We start from the raw sequence: 15750 nt of genomic DNA, 5'->3' as shown, positions 1-15750 counted from the left end.
CTTACAACTATGACAAGCCAAACAGTTAAGTGATAAATTTTACTCCATAATGTGCTTTAGCTGATGGATTTAGGGGGGGGGGAAGTTGCTTGCTTTCTACCTCAAAATTACTTCAGCCTTTACCACAGCCACTCTCCGGGATATTCTAACATCTCCGTTTTGCCAAATCCTTTGAAGATAATACCATTTCAAGCCATGTATTCCTCACTGACTGATGGCCTGACTCCGTAGATGATCAGTCATTTTCCTGGTTGTGATGGTCTCTTCATGGCATTTACATCCCCTTACTTCTTAAGTCCTGCAGCTCAGACATATTGTTTCCTAGCAATATAAATTAACTATAGCATTTTTATTTTTTTTTGGGGGGGGGGAAGAGATGGACGAATCATTGAGCAAGAAGAATTGATCAAACCTATAGAAACATATTGATACCTACTGCTGGGAGGGCAGAAGTTCACTTATTGGAAATTCCCTTAGAAGCAGAGGCACCAACAGGCTGGAGGCAGAATCTTATTAATACCTCTCGGGAGCAGTTGTCTTACCATATCGCTCTCATATGTATTCTGTATCAAACTGAAAAAAAAATGTTTTGCTGTTTTCTCTGAATATAAAAGCCAGCACTGAATGCATATAGTGTGTGTCACAAAAATAGCTCCCAGCTCCATTGTCTCCTCTCATTGGCAGTTGTGATGCAGGATGTAACATAGAAAAAGGAAATATGATGGCAAATTAAAGGCCAAATGGCCCATCCAGTATGCCCATCCACTATCTCCTCCTCTTCCTAAGAAATTCCACATGACACCAGGAAATTATTTTTCACTGAAAGGGTGGTTGATCGCTGGAATAGTCTTCCACTTCAGATTATTGAGGCCAGTAGCGTGCCTGATTTTAAGGCCAAATGGGATAGACACGTGGGATCTATTCACAGAGAAAGGTAGGGGAGGGTCATTGGGGTGGGCAGACTAGATGGGCCGTGGCCCTTATCTGCCGTCTATTTCTATGTTTCTGTCTCATGCTTTCTTGAATTTGGACACAGTCTTTGTCTCCACTGCCTCAACTGGGAGTCTATTCCACATATCTACCACAATTTCTGTTAAAAAAAAAAAGAAAGAATAAAGCAGCATTTTCTTAGATTATTCCTGAGCCTTTTAACTTCATCCTATGCTCTCTTATTCTGGAGCTTCCTTTCAAATGAAAGAGATGTGCCTCATGCGCATTTATGCCATGTAGGTATTTATATGTGTCTATATCTCCCCTCTCCTACCTTTCCTCCAAAGTATACCTATTGAGATCTTTAAGTCTATCCCCATAAGCCTTATGAAGAAGACCACTGACCATTTTAGTAGCCTTCCTTTCGACTAACTCCATCCTGTTTATATCTTTTTGAAGGTGCAGTCTCCAGAATTGTACACAATATTCTAAATGAGGTCTCACCAAAGTTTTACACAGGGGCACCAATACCTCCTTTTTCCTACTGGCCATACCCCTCCCTATGCATCCTAGCATCCTTCTAGCTTTCGCTGTCACCTTTTTGACTTGTTTGGCCACCTTAAGATCATCTTAAGATCATCCCAAGTCCCACTCATCTTTCGTGCACAAAAGTTCTTCACCCTTTAAACTCAAGATTTTGCAGTCCAAATATTTGACCTCATTTCTTTGCATTAAATCTTAGCTGCCAAATTTCAGACCATTCTAAAAGTTTCACTAGGTCTTCCTCAGGATGTTCACATCATCAGGGGGGGGTCTACTCTATTGCAGATTTTGGTATCATCTGCAAAAAGGCAAATCTTACCTAATAGCAATATTGCATACAAAAATGTTAAAGGCCCAAGAATCAAACCTTGAGGTAACATCCTTTTTCCTCTGAGAGATCTCCATTGACCACTACCCTCTATTGCCTTCCACTCAAACCAGTTTCTGACCCAGTCTGTCACTTTGGGGCCCTTCCCGGGGGCACCCAGTTTAGACACCTGTGTGGAATACTGTCAAAGGCTTTGCTAAAGTCTAAATTTAACACATCTAGCACATTCCCTCTATCCAGTTCTCTGGTCGCCCAGTCAAAGAAATTGATATGATTTGTCTGACAAGACCTGCCTCTAGGTAATCCATGTTGCCTCAGATCCTGTAATCCACTGGATTTCAGAAACTACTATTCTCTGCTTGAAAAGCATTTCCATTAATTTACTTAACACAGAAGTCAGATTTACCAGCCTGTAGTTCCCTAGCTATTCCTTTCCACTTTTGTGGAGAGGGACTGTATCTGCCCCTCTCTAGTCCTCCGTTACCATTCCTGATTCTAGAGAAGCATTGAAAAGGTTAGCTTGTGGAGCTCCCAGAACTTCCCTAAGTTCCTTCAGTATCCTTGGATATACACCAACTAGCCTCATTGCATTGTCCACCTTCATTTTAGTAGCTCCTCATAAACGCAATCCTCTGAAAATCAACTGGGATCTGCCACACCTCTTATCACTATTTTTTTTGTTTTGTCTAATGCAGTCCTGCCCCTGGCGCTTCAGTTGTGAAAACAGTACAGAAATATTTGTTAAGCAATTCAACCTTATCTTTTAACCGTATGATCCAGATAAAAGCAGTAAGGTACAAATGGAAATCAGGGAAATGCTATTATGTTTATTCAGTTTCAGTTGAGATACTCGGAGAAATTTCTAAGAGCTTTACAGAGACATAGAAATTTTGTTTGCTAAGGATGTTTTAATACAGCTGTAAAAAAAAGCCTATACTGTATATATAATTTTGTATTGTGTATTAAAGGCTAAGCAATAATGTTGCTATTGCTGCACAGCTACTTTTTAAAAAGGGTAAGAGCTCACATGATCTATGCTTAACCAGATTCTGTATAGGACACCCGGTCTCAGAAGCCGCCAAAGCGGCTTCTGAGAATTGCACACAGGCATTCTATATAGAATTGTGTCTGTCCTCACGGACAGACGCCTAAGCCCGCTTAACACCAAGATTCTCTAACTGGCATCCATATCACAGGCGCTGGTTAGAGAATCAGGTTGCCGCTGAGTTGATCGCAGCAAGGGAATCTGCCTGCTGCAATCAGTTTAGCAGCCATGGCAGGGAATCCCCTGTGAAGACTACCGACAGGAGGGATGTCCAGTCCTTCCTGCTGGAATCCCGGAATATCCTCCCCCCACCTCCAAATGTCCACAGCAGGAGGAGTGCCCAGTCCCTCCCCCCGACATCCCCCAGAAGAAGGGGTGCCCACTCCCTCCTGCCAGAACCTCCCCTCCAAAGATCATCGCCAGGAGGGATGCCTATCCTCCTGCCGGAACCCCCCCTGAAGAGCATGCCCCCCCAGCCCATCTGGACCCCACAGTACCTTTTTTAAGTTGGTCGGCCAGAAGGATGCTTCCTCCCTCCAGTCAGCAGGCCCACCTCCACTGAATGGGAGTGGCCTAAGGGATTTGGCCAATCCTGAGTCTTAGGTCACTCCCAGCACATCCCAGAATGCCCAGAGGAGAGAGGCCTAAGATTCCAATTGGCCTAGGTGCCTAAGGTCCCTCCTATGGGAGGGTCCTTAAGTACCTGGGCCAATCAGGGCCTTAGGCCCCTCATTGGTGCATCCCACAATGCACCAGGAAGGGGCAGACCCACCATTCAGTGGAAGCCGACCTGCTGGCCAGAGGGAAGAAGTATCCCTCTGGCCGGCCAACTTATAAAAGGTACTGTGTGGTCCGGGTGGGGTTGGTGGGGTGTTTGGGGGGAGTGTTCCAGCAGGAGGAAATGGGCACTCCTGCCGTGGACATTTGGGTGTGGGGGTGGGGTGGACAATCCGGGGTAGGAGAGACTAGGCAACCCTCCTGACGGGTTCCCTGCTGTGGCTGCTGAACTGATCATGACTTTGCAGCAACAGTTAAAGATAGTTAAGAGTGTGTCATATTTATCTATTGTCAAACTTAACGCTTTGGGGAGATGAGGGAGCTCCTTTTCTCACTCCCTGGCCCTCAGGTTTAGGATATCCTCAGCATAATTTAAGAAGCCATTTTACCAAGATGCAGTAACCACTAACGCATGCTTACAAACAGCAAAAAAAATGGCTTGCCATGGGGTGTGCTGAGGCAGCCTCTGTGCATGCTATTGCTGGGTCTGAGGGCAGAGTGGGTGTGTTCTGCATTTATCGGTTAGCGCTGCTATATTGCTTCCTGCGAATTGATTAGTGCATGCTTAGCACATAAGCCCCTTACCATCTACAAAATGGGTAGCTGTAGAGACTTGCATGGTAATGGCCATGTGCTAAAGGGAAAATTAGCCAACCATTTTACCCCAGCAGTAAAAATGACTTTAGCATACAAGAATGACCCACGTAAGGATGTGCTAAGGCCACATTTTACCTGCAGTTTTAATAAAGGATTCCTTATCTTGGGAGACCCTGAATTTGAACATGCAGCACCTATTGGAAATGATATAGAAAAGATTCAAACCTGCCTTTCTGAGATAAGAAAAGAAAAAGAAACAAAGCATAGTATTCTAATTCATTTTCAAATGATACTTGTACCTTTAGTAATCGACATTGTCTTAAGCCTTTGACACACTGTATTTTGAGTTGTGTTGGATCTTTATTATTCTTATTTTTTTTTTTACTAAGCTACATTAAGAGCTAGCATGCACCTAATGAAGCAAAAAAATGAAATATCACAGGACACACTTGGGTATCCTGCAGTAACTTGGCAATCTGCATGCACTAATTGCCTGCTGCAGTTTTTGGTGGTTTTTTTGAGGAGCTATCAGGAATAGAGAGTGGACATTCCTGTGCTAAGCAGTTAGCATATCTATATTACTACCCACTTACTGGTTAGTGCACAGATAATGCAGGAGTCTGCCTGCAAAATAGATGTCGATACACGCTCTGTGTTAATTGTTAAAATGGCTGTGTTCTAATGGCAATGTTAACATATAGCCATTAATGCGAAAAAAAAGAAAGTTGGGGTTTTCACAGCTGCGGTAAAAATGGCGTGGGGGAAAGACCCACATAAGGGAACACCTGGCCTATTTTTATTATAGTTTAGTAAAAGGACCCTAAAGTTCTCTGGCAAGGGACCTACTGCTTAAAAATCTCAAAAGCAGTACAGTTGTGGAAGAGAGTAAAATGTATTCTTTTGCAATCATAACAAAATGTACTCATTACGGTATTTTTAAATTCTGAAAAACAAAACCTTAGTATGTCTTTACTGAGTATCTCTTGATTGTACAGCTTTTATATACTAAATAATACCGTGGAATTGGATACAAGAAAATAGCAAGATGAAGGATGATTTCACAAATTACCCCGGACAGGACCAGGTCGGCGTTGGTAAGTCTAACATGTTCATATTCCTATTCTGAGGGATTAGCACATTGTACTAATTGCTGCATGCACTAGTCCTGGGGAACTTTTTTTTTTTTTTTTTTTTTCAGGTCATGACTTTTTTTTTATACATGACTTCAAACCCTCAGACCTATTGTAGAGTAAGTCTTGTAAATAAGTAAGGAAGTCTTGTACAGAGAGCTGTGGATTGCAGCAAGGAGTGGGCTTCTCTGATACTAGGGTGCCCTACTCCCTCTATTACTCATCCTTTAATCCTGCAGGAAAAGGCTTGCCTGCCCTACCTTTTAAATATGATTGCATCACTGTTTACAAAAACTCTACAGAAAGGTAATGCATTCAAATAGGCTCGATGAGGTGCCCTATTTCATTACTACTTCAGGAACTTTCTGTTCACTTCACAGCAGCATTTGTAGTTTGATAAAAGAAGCGCTCCTCGTTACATAGGGCTCCTTTTACTAAGCTGCGATAGCGGTTTTAGCACGTGCTGAATTGCTGCGCGCTGGACCCCAATGCCAGCATTGAGCTGGCATTAGTTCTAGCCATGTAGCGTGGGTTTAGCGTGCGCTAAAATTCTGCATGTGCTAAAAACGCTATTGCAGCTTAGTAAAAGGAGCCCATAATGTCATAATGTCTCTTGAGACAGATAAGTGAATTTATTATTGAACACTCTTATATATGACAATTTTTATTTTTATTTTTTTCACTTTTCACTCTTATGTTGGGTTTCTTTAAAGGGCACTTTTCATGTGTGTTTAAAATAAGGAAAGCCCAGGGATGATGATGGGCAGGTCATAAACCTCTGAATACAACCTGGGCAAGATTCTGAGCTTATTGCTGATTTTAAAGCTATACCGCCAGTGTGGTTATTAATGTTAATAACTGAGGGTTTCCTTACAGAAATTAATATTTTATATTTGATTCATAGTGTTAGAGTGCTTTAATAGAAATTTTTTTGTCCCATTTTAGTATTTCTTCTTCTCTCTTATCGGAGCAGTGGTCTCAAACTCGCGGCCCGGGGACCACATGCGGCCTGCCAGGTACTATTTTGAGGCCCTCGGTGTGTTTATCATGATCACAAAAGTAAAATAAAACTAGTTTCTTGATCATTTGTCTCTTTAGCTATAAATGACAATATTATTATTAAGACTTAGCCAAAAGGAAAGATTTATAAACTATAAAGAGTTTTACCTCATGCAAAATTGTCATTTCTTTAATAAGACATTAATTATTTTTTTCTGAGGCCCTCCAAGTACCCATAAATTCAAAATGTGGCCCTGCAAAGGGTTTGAGTTTGAGACCACTGTTTTAGAGCTATGTTGAAGTCATGCTGGAATCTAGCCAGTGTTATGCTAGAACTTTAGTGGAGGTACATTTGAGAGAATGCTGGCAATAGCTTGGTGCAAGTTGCAATTATCCTTGGTAAATCTAAAGTCACTATGACAGGTATAGCCATTCAATTGATAACGAGTAACTGGAAGAACCATGACAGAATAAGTTATACTTTTTGGTGGGTGAACGTGTGTACCACTTACAGATATGAAAGAATTAATGCAGAGTGTAGGGGATTTAGTGGTGTATTTAATAAAGTTTGGAGCCCATTGACTAAATTTGTAAAATTATAATAATGTATATTTATCTTATCTTTCCTTTTGTTCATTCATCTTTACACATCCATGGGGGGAGGGAGGGGAATAAATATGGATGGTGACATTTGGATAACTATATTCTTCATTTATACTATCTAATATAATAAAATGGTAGGACGCGCATGCGCACTAAAAAAATCGTGTTCCCTGATCCCGTCGCGGAAACACGAGTGCGCATGCGCGCCTACTACGTCACCACAGCCTGCTCTCCACCTCGCGCCGCTACAGGCCCCACACTCGCAACTCACACATCCGCTGCAGCCTAGCAACTCCAACCACAACCTTCCCCCCTCAACCGCCTAGGAGCTACGGCGGGGGCTTTCAGAACAGAATATGATTACCATCTTTCATTAGGCAGCCCCGGTTGTTTACTTGGCTTCAATGTCAGCATTAGGGTTCGCCAGCCGCTAGCCGTGAGAGCCGGGTGAGGAAGGCCGCCGCAGCCTCGCCGCTAGGTAGGGGACAACAATCGCGCTTATGCTCAAGCCGCCGCCACTACTCCTCTCTCGAACCGCACCAGGATCGAGAGAGGAGCTGCGGTGGGGGCTTGAGCATAAGCGCCATTGTTGTCCCCCTACCTAGCGCGAGGCTGCGGTGGCCTTCCTCACCCGGCTCACATTGAATCCAAGTAAACAACTGGGGCTACCTAAAGAAACCGGTGCTTGGCCCGCCAAACAATTCCTGCCATTGCCAAAATTTGCCCCACCATTCCTTCCCTTCCTCCATCACGTCAGTTCAGCTCCGTCTATGTTAAAAGCAGCTGCTTTGAAATTGGAGCCCTGCTGCCACCGTAACACGTTCCCTCTGCCGCAGTCCAATATGTCAGAGAAGGGGCGGGACCAAGGCAGAGGGGAACGTGCTACGGCAGTGGCAGGCCTCTGATTTCGACGCAACTCCTTTTAACATTGCTGAATTCACTGCACCTGATGGAGGGAGGGAAGGAAAGGTGGTTGGGCGCTGTTGAGCCCCTCTTTGCCCTCAGACCCTCTCCTAACTGCTCCCTCCTGTCTCAGACCACTGGAGGGAGGTGCCTGTCTTTAGCTGCAGGGATGGAGGGAGGGAAGAAGAAAGAAGGGGCCCTGGCAAGCGAGTTATCAAAAGCCAACCATAGCCTGGGACCCCTACATGGTATGAATAATGACCAGACAACAAAAGGTAAGAAAAATAATTTTATTTTCTGTTTTGTGATTACAATATGTCAGATTTGAAATGTGTTTTGAGGGAGGCTGCCGCCGCGGCTTTGGACAGAGAGGTACCATTTTCATGGGAGCCGGCCTTCGGAGAGGCTTGGGACGCGGGGACGGATGCGGGAGGGGCTACCACTGCGAAGGGCTTTGGTGGGGGAGCCAGCCAGACTGCGAGTGTGGGGATGTTGTAAGCACGGATTGGTCAAGGAGCCGCCGCTTCCGAGGCTTTGAAATTGCTCTCCCACCGTCACTCCCTCCCGCCCTGGCTCTGCCTCTGCCTCTGCTCAGGTTCAAAAACAGGAGACACGGTCATCTAGCACCCGTTAATCTAACGGGCTTAAACACTAGTATATTATATTATTGTTATATGTAGGAAAACTGAAAATCTTGAATGATATGTGTTACCTGTACAGACATTAGTGTAATGTATGTAATACCTACTGTTTGTTCATTTGTACGACACTGTTTTAGATTAAAAATCAATAAAGATTAAAAAAAAAAAGTCACTATGAATTAAGATGTCGTAAACTGCATCTTGATAAAACTGTCGTACAGAGTTTGGCAATTAAGTTCACAAACTTTGTGCACTTACATTGGCAGCACTGTACAAATAACTTGGTAATGTTTCATAACCTTGGTATATCAGTGTCTCACAGCTGTGTTCGTGTTGACATGTGGCAGTGTCTTGAGTGGCATTCACTATTATGTGTTTTTGTGCGCTATTGCAAGAATATCGGCGCTTGAATTAGAACAACATTGTGGAATTCGTTATGCCAAATCTTTAAAATAGAATGGGTAACAGCCATACAGCATGGGCATTTTAAGAAATGTAAGGATGTTTGGGAGACATTAACAAACTATTTATTTATTTATTTTTAAATTTTTATTGATTTTTAATCTAAAACAGTGTCATACAAATGAACAAACAGTAGGTATTACATACATTACACTAATATCTGTACAGGTAACATATATATATATATATATATAATTCAAGATTAACAAACTATTGTACAGAATGAATTTTTTTTTTTCCCTTTGTCTTACACATCCAGAGGGGGGAGGGAATATTTTATGATTTATTATGCTTAAGTACAATTGTTGGGCATAAGGGGGGAAGGGATATTTGATGTGAGTTAACTTTGATGGTATATTAAGTGATGTTAAAGTATAAAATGATTGTATCATATGTTACACTTGTTGAAAGTTTTAAAAATGAATAAAGATTTAAAAAAAAGAACAAACATTAAATTTCTTGTTAAGCTTTGCAAGAGTGGAAGTGAAATCAGGAATATGCTAGCCCAAGTTTATGGGGATAATGCCAGGAAGAAACGGTCAGTGTACAAATTGATTAAATGTTTTTCTGAGGGAAGAGACAGTGTTACTGATGAAGAAAGGTCAGGGTGGCCAGTAGTGAGCAGAACTGATTAAAATATTACAAAAATTTGTTGAATTGTGTGTCAAAATCGTTGACTGACTGTGAGAAGTATAGCAGACCGAGTAAACATTGGGAAATATCATAACTGAAAATCTTGGCATGAGAAAGGTATAAAATGGCCCTGAAGGAGCTCACTGATGAACAAAAGCAAAGGAGAGTCGATGCTTGCCAAGACTTTTGGAGAGGTTAGACAATTGTTTTGACCATGTAATCACTGGTGATGAAACATGGGTGTACCAATACAACCCTGAAACAAAGCATCAAAGTGCACAATGGAAGTCAATTCTCCACAACCAAAAAAGTTCTGCCAGTCCAAATCAAGATTCAAAGCAATGTTGCTAACATTTTTTGATATCGGAGGGATTGATCGTTATGAATTTCTATCAACTGGACAAACAGTTAACTAAGTGTACTATTTGAAAGTGCTGAAAAGGCTGTGTGAAAGTTGGATCATGACACCATAGATCATACCCTCCTAATTCACAGACTATACTCCATAGGTGTAACCGATCAAGTTCTTAGCTGGTTTAAATCCTATTTTGAAAACCGTTCCTCTACAGTTATCTTTAACAATACAAATTCTAATAATTTCACATTACCTTTTGGAATTCCACAAGGATCAATACTTTCTCCTATTTTATTTAATATTTTTCTAGCTCCACTTATGACATTATGTCAATCCATTGGTTTTTCGGTATTCGCTTATGCCGATGATATTCAGTTATTACACCCAATTGACCCCAAGAATGTACAAGAAATAACAGCAATAAATAACAAACTGGATCAGATTCATCATTGGCTGGACACTAACAAATTATCATTAAATATTCAAAAAACCAATGCTATGCTTTTCCCATGGAAGGATAGCAGTACATTTACTACTCCAATCTCTATCAATGGCAATTCATTACAGACCCAACACAACATAAAGATCTTAGGTATTATATTTGACAATAAATTGTCATACCACGACCACATAAGCAATGTCGTTAAATCCACTTTCTTCAGATTACGACAAATTCGTTCAGTTTCTAAATTTTTATGTGCAAAATCACTTAATATCTTGATTCATTCTTTTGTCATCTCTAAACTCGATTACTGTAATGCCTTATTCAAAGGTTTACCTCAAAAAGAAATTAGACGTCTACAAATTGTTCAGAATGCCGCTATTAAATTAATTCATAAAGCAAAAAAATTTGACCACGTCACTCCCTTACTTAAAGAATCACATTGGCTACCTATAGCACACCGTATTCTATTCAAGATATGTCTACTTACATTTAAAACTCTCATTTTTCAAACTCCGGCTTTCATCCATAGAGTCTTAATTCCATATTCCACTATTAGAACATTGAGATCACAGGACCAACATTTATTAACCATTCCTTCTTTAAAAATCATCAATACTAGACGTCTTACTATCTTCTCGGTGACAGCTCCTCAATCCTGGAATGATCTTCCAACATATATAAGAGAAGAAAAAAATCTAGATAAATTCAAGAGTAAGCTTAAAAGTTTCCTTTTTAATGATGCTTTTAGCGATTAACGATCTTTTAATATTATATTTTTAGTAATTTTCCTCCCCCTATGTTATTACCTTCTTTTTTTTTTTTTTTTTTTTTTATTATTTTGAATTTAATATGCATTGTAACCTTTAATGAACTTTCCTTTTGTTTCTAACAATGTCCAATAATCTATTTTTACTTTAATATTGTGATTTGTGTTTATAACAGTATGTATTGTATATAATATTTTACCCATGTCTCATAACTGTGTTTTATTTTATTTTGTACATCGCCTTGAATTTTGATATGGCGATTAATCAAACTATTTAATAAACTTGGAAACTCTCACGGCACTGTCTGTGAGGGAATTTTTAGCTAGAAAACAAATAACTGTATTGGAACACCTCCCTGCTCACCTGATTTGGCCCTCAATGACTTTTTTCCTTTACACGGAGCACATAGACGGGAATACTCTTCATTGTTTGAAGTTAGCACTGGTGCCGGGCCTTGTATGGACTCCAGATTCTAGGTCAGACAGCAGGAGGGCGGAAGAAGGTTAGAGGAGATGTGCTTGACATGTCTGGGGATGATGTTGGACTGAGGGAGGTGGGGAAATGGAGAGAGTTGGTAAGGCTGGGTGAATGGGAGGGAAGAGAGGAGAAATGCTGGACATGGGTGGAGGAGGAGAGAGGGGATATACTGCATAAGGGATGGAGAGGAAGGGTAGAAAAGAGGAGGAAATATAAAAAGGGGAACTGAAGGAAAGGGAAAATGTGCACATGGATAGAGAGTTGATAGATGTTACACTGAGGGGTGGGGGGTGGAGGAGAGAACTCAAGGAAGTCAGAGATGTTGGATCCAGAGAAGGGTGAAGGAAGGCGAGAGAGAGATGTCTGACCACTGGAAGGGGGAGGGAAGGAGAGATGCTAGACTGTGGGAAGGGTTAAAGGAAGGAGAGAGATGTTGGACCATGGGGGGAGGGGGATAAGAAATATGTCACTCCACACAAAGGGGGAGTGAAGAAAGAGAGAGATGCCAGAGCATGGGAAAGAAGAGGGAGAAGAAAGGAAGGTAAGACATGGAAAAGCAGATTTTGAGAAGAAAGCAGAAAAATGAAAAAAAGTTGACTGTTAATGCCAAAGATAGATGTAGTTATAAATGAAAATTCACGCCTAATGTATCAGAGTGTACTTGGAAAAACTCTTTCATTGATTAATGATGTTCCCATACGCTTAGAAAAGTGGAGCTCTAATGGAGAGTGTTATCCCCCCTGGCGGAGCTCACCGTCCAGTCATGGCATATGTTTTTCACAAATCTCTAGAAGTTTTTCTGCTAGTGATGATTTTTATATATTTATGTCAGTTATTTTTAAGGCGCAGTGTGCAAGTACTGATCAATCATTAAATGTGAATGATAATTATTGAAGTTCTAAGCAAATCTTCCTGTTGGCAGTATCGCTGCCAGTGAGCTTTTTGAGTTTCCATGTCGGATCTCCTGAAGCAGATTCCGAACGGGGCCACGTTGAGACTCCCATATTCTATTCAAACTAAGTAAAGATTAACTTAGAATTGCTGTTTCTTTATTTGATAATGAAATACAAACAAGAAAAATTAAACATAACTAAGAAAAGCACAAAAATACAAAAACAATCATCACTAACAGAAAAACTTCTAGAGATTTGTGAAAAACCATATGCCATGACTGGATGGTGAGCTCCGCCAGGGGGGATAACACTCTCCATTAGAGCTCCACTTTTCTGAGCGTATGAGAGTATCATTAATCAATGAAAGAGTTTTTCAACTACACTGTGATACGAGTGAATTTTCATTTATAGTTATACTGTATATCTTTCTCACTTCCTCCATTTTTTGAACTATAGTACCCTGCCTTACTGTAGTTGAAAAGATAGATGTAGGGCAGAAAGTGAAGAAGAGAAAAATAGCCAATGGATAAGACGACCCTGGAAACAGTTAAGAGCACAGATGGAAGGAAGTGCAACCAGAGACTGGGAAAGGATGATTAGAAAAATAAAATCATCAGACAACAAAGGTAGGGAAAATTGATTTTATTTTCAATTTAGTGATTGAAATGTGTCGGTTTTGAGAATTTTATATCTGCTTTCTACATTTTGCACTCTATTTGTCTATTTTTCTGTAGCAGTTACTGAGGTTACATTGCATATTTTAAAGTCATCTCCCTTAACCTCTTTGGAAAAAAAAAAAAGGAATATAAATGATGATTAACATTTTCTCTGCGTATAGTGTGCTTTGTGTTTTTAATTTTGTGGTCACCATTATGTATTAAGATTATATCGTGTGTGTGTATGAAAAATAAATTGGGGGGGGGGGTTTCCCTCCCCTACACCCCCTAATGGAAGCACGAACACTTGTAAGTTTACTTGGGGTGTTCCCCCACACACACACCCTCAGAGCTCTAACAGGAACTGTTTTAAGGCTGCGCGCATATGTCCTGCGTGGAATTGTTGCCGCGTGATTGTCGGTGCATATTTGTCCCGTGCTCTTTACTTATGTTACCGGTGGGCACACACAAACCTAGAACTTTCCACAGGACACCTGAGCATGCCCTGCACTCGTGCTTACCACAGCTTGGTATAAAGGATTCCTTAGTAAGGTGGAAGAAGGGGAAAGGTATGATAAGTTTCAAAATGTTGATTTTGATCTTATTAAATTTCTTGAAACTTGTAAAGAAGAGGTACAGTCACGTGCACCTTGTTGTTTTCTCTCTTATCAGAATCAGATGGCACACAGCCACACACAAATATATGTTAATGGCAACATTAATGCATGGCCATTAATAGAAAAAATAATAATAATAAAGAAAATATTAAAAAATAGGTTATTTCACAGCCACAACAGAAATGGCCTTGGCATGCTTAGACCATTTTTTTAACCACACCTTTGCAATAGGACCCCATGGTTCATTGGAAAATGGGACTCTTAGTTGTTAGCATAGTATAAATATAACAGATTTGCATTTATATATTGCATAAGCCTTGCGGTTCTATTCAGTTTACAAAAGAGGCAAAACTGACCAGTATTGGTGAGCTACAATAAGACTCGAGAAGGAGATTAGCAGCGGAATTACAAGGTTGGTAGGCAGTATATAATATGTACAATGTGGTAGAAAAGCCTAAATGACAAGGGGCTTCCTTATAACTTGGCAGCCCCTGTGAACAGTAAGGTTTAAAGGTAGGTAGTTGAGGTTTACAAAGGAGGCATAGTTGGTCAGTATCAGTGAGCTATGTCATCAGTGATAAGCGAGGTTAACAGTTGAGGTATCATGTGAGAATATCTAAGGACAACTGCTAAATTTTGGGAAAAGGTACGCTTTTAGGAGGCCGATACTTTCAACAATTGGCTCAGTTCTGGGTCTTTGGAGGCAGCTTGGTAAGGTAGTAGTCTGCTGAGGAATCTCTTGAGTGTGGCCTTTGAGGGGAGGGTGATGAATGACGTGTGGATTGACCAGGTCTGATGAATATGAATTGATTAGTGAGGTAGTTAGGCAGTAGGCCATATAATGCTTTGTAAAAGAAGCATCTGAATTTGAAGAGCACGCGACCTTCACTTGTTGGCCAATGCAGCTTTTGATAGAATGGAATAATATGGTCGAATTGGTATCACTTAAGTGTATGCAAAATGGCAACTTGATCATTATTATGCATTCTATAAATAGTTCTAAGTAATTATAATTGGGTGGGGTTTTTAAAAAAAATTATATTTATTGAATTTATTGAAAAATTGTATATTGAAGCATGCTCGTATACGTGTTAGGAAAAACAGAAAATAGCATAATAGAACAAATTATGTCAATTATAAGAAATAAAAAATAAACTTAATTGGTAATTCCATACAAGTCCTCAATTAAGGAGACAAGAGATCAAACGTATATAGAAGAAAATGAAAATTCCTGTTTTAAATACAAAAAGGAAATAATCCTAAAAACGGAAACTGAATTTTCATGTAAGGAATTCATTCCTACGGTTGGAATTCTACCACAGGAGGAACAAGATGATGCCTAGATTCTACTATTTTATTACTAAGAAACAAAGGCCCGCTTTTATCAAGTAATGTTAGGGATTTTTTTAAATCATTGTCTGCTACAGTAAAAGCTCCAACGCTCATAGGGATTCTATGATCATCGGAGCTTTTACTGCGGTGACCTGTGATTGTTGTTTTTTTGTTTTTTTTTTTTAAAAACCTCTTGCCTGGCTTGATAAAATGGGGCCAAAGTTAATTGAGAGGGATTGAAAAAAAAAAGTTTGTGACCAATATTTAACACACACCTGCATGGAAATTTTAAATAAAAAAAATTCCTATAGAGCCAAGACCCAGGATCTCGTTGATAGGAATTGCTTATGATATTTGTGTGGCCTTTGCTACATCTGGAAACATCTGTATTTTCAGAGAACAAAACATAGAAACACAAAGGGCTCCTTTTACAAAGGTGCGTTAGGGCCTTAACGCGCGGAATAGCGTGCACACTAGCCACTACCACCTCCTTTTAAGCAGGCGGTAATTTTTCAGCTTGCGTGAGCTATAGTGCATGCTAATCATGCTAGTAAAAGGAGCCCAAAATCTAAAATATAGGGCTCCTTTTACGAAGCCACGTTAGTGGCTTTATCGCA

The 15750-nt window shown here is 40.4% G+C and overlaps 1 protein-coding gene across 10 annotated transcripts in view; it reads left to right on the top strand.

Annotated features, from left to right (window-relative positions):
- Positions 1 to 15750, top strand: part of LOC117354083 (ATP-dependent translocase ABCB1-like) — a 161561-nt gene that overhangs the window by 19419 nt on the left and 126392 nt on the right. For all 10 annotated transcript variants that reach the window (XM_033930918.1, XM_033930916.1, XM_033930912.1 and 7 more), the window contains one exon: positions 5216 to 5314. In XM_033930918.1, coding sequence (XP_033786809.1) covers positions 5266 to 5314 — 49 coding nt within the window. In that variant the 5' untranslated portion in view covers positions 5216 to 5265. The remainder of the gene's footprint in view (positions 1 to 5215; positions 5315 to 15750) is intronic.

The sequence above is a fragment of the Geotrypetes seraphini genome, chromosome 2 (assembly GCF_902459505.1).
Source record: "Geotrypetes seraphini chromosome 2, aGeoSer1.1, whole genome shotgun sequence".
Classification (NCBI taxonomy): domain Eukaryota; kingdom Metazoa; phylum Chordata; class Amphibia; order Gymnophiona; family Dermophiidae; genus Geotrypetes; species Geotrypetes seraphini.
The sequence above is the reverse complement of the archived record's forward strand: the minus strand, read 5'-3'. Positions and strand labels throughout refer to the sequence as shown.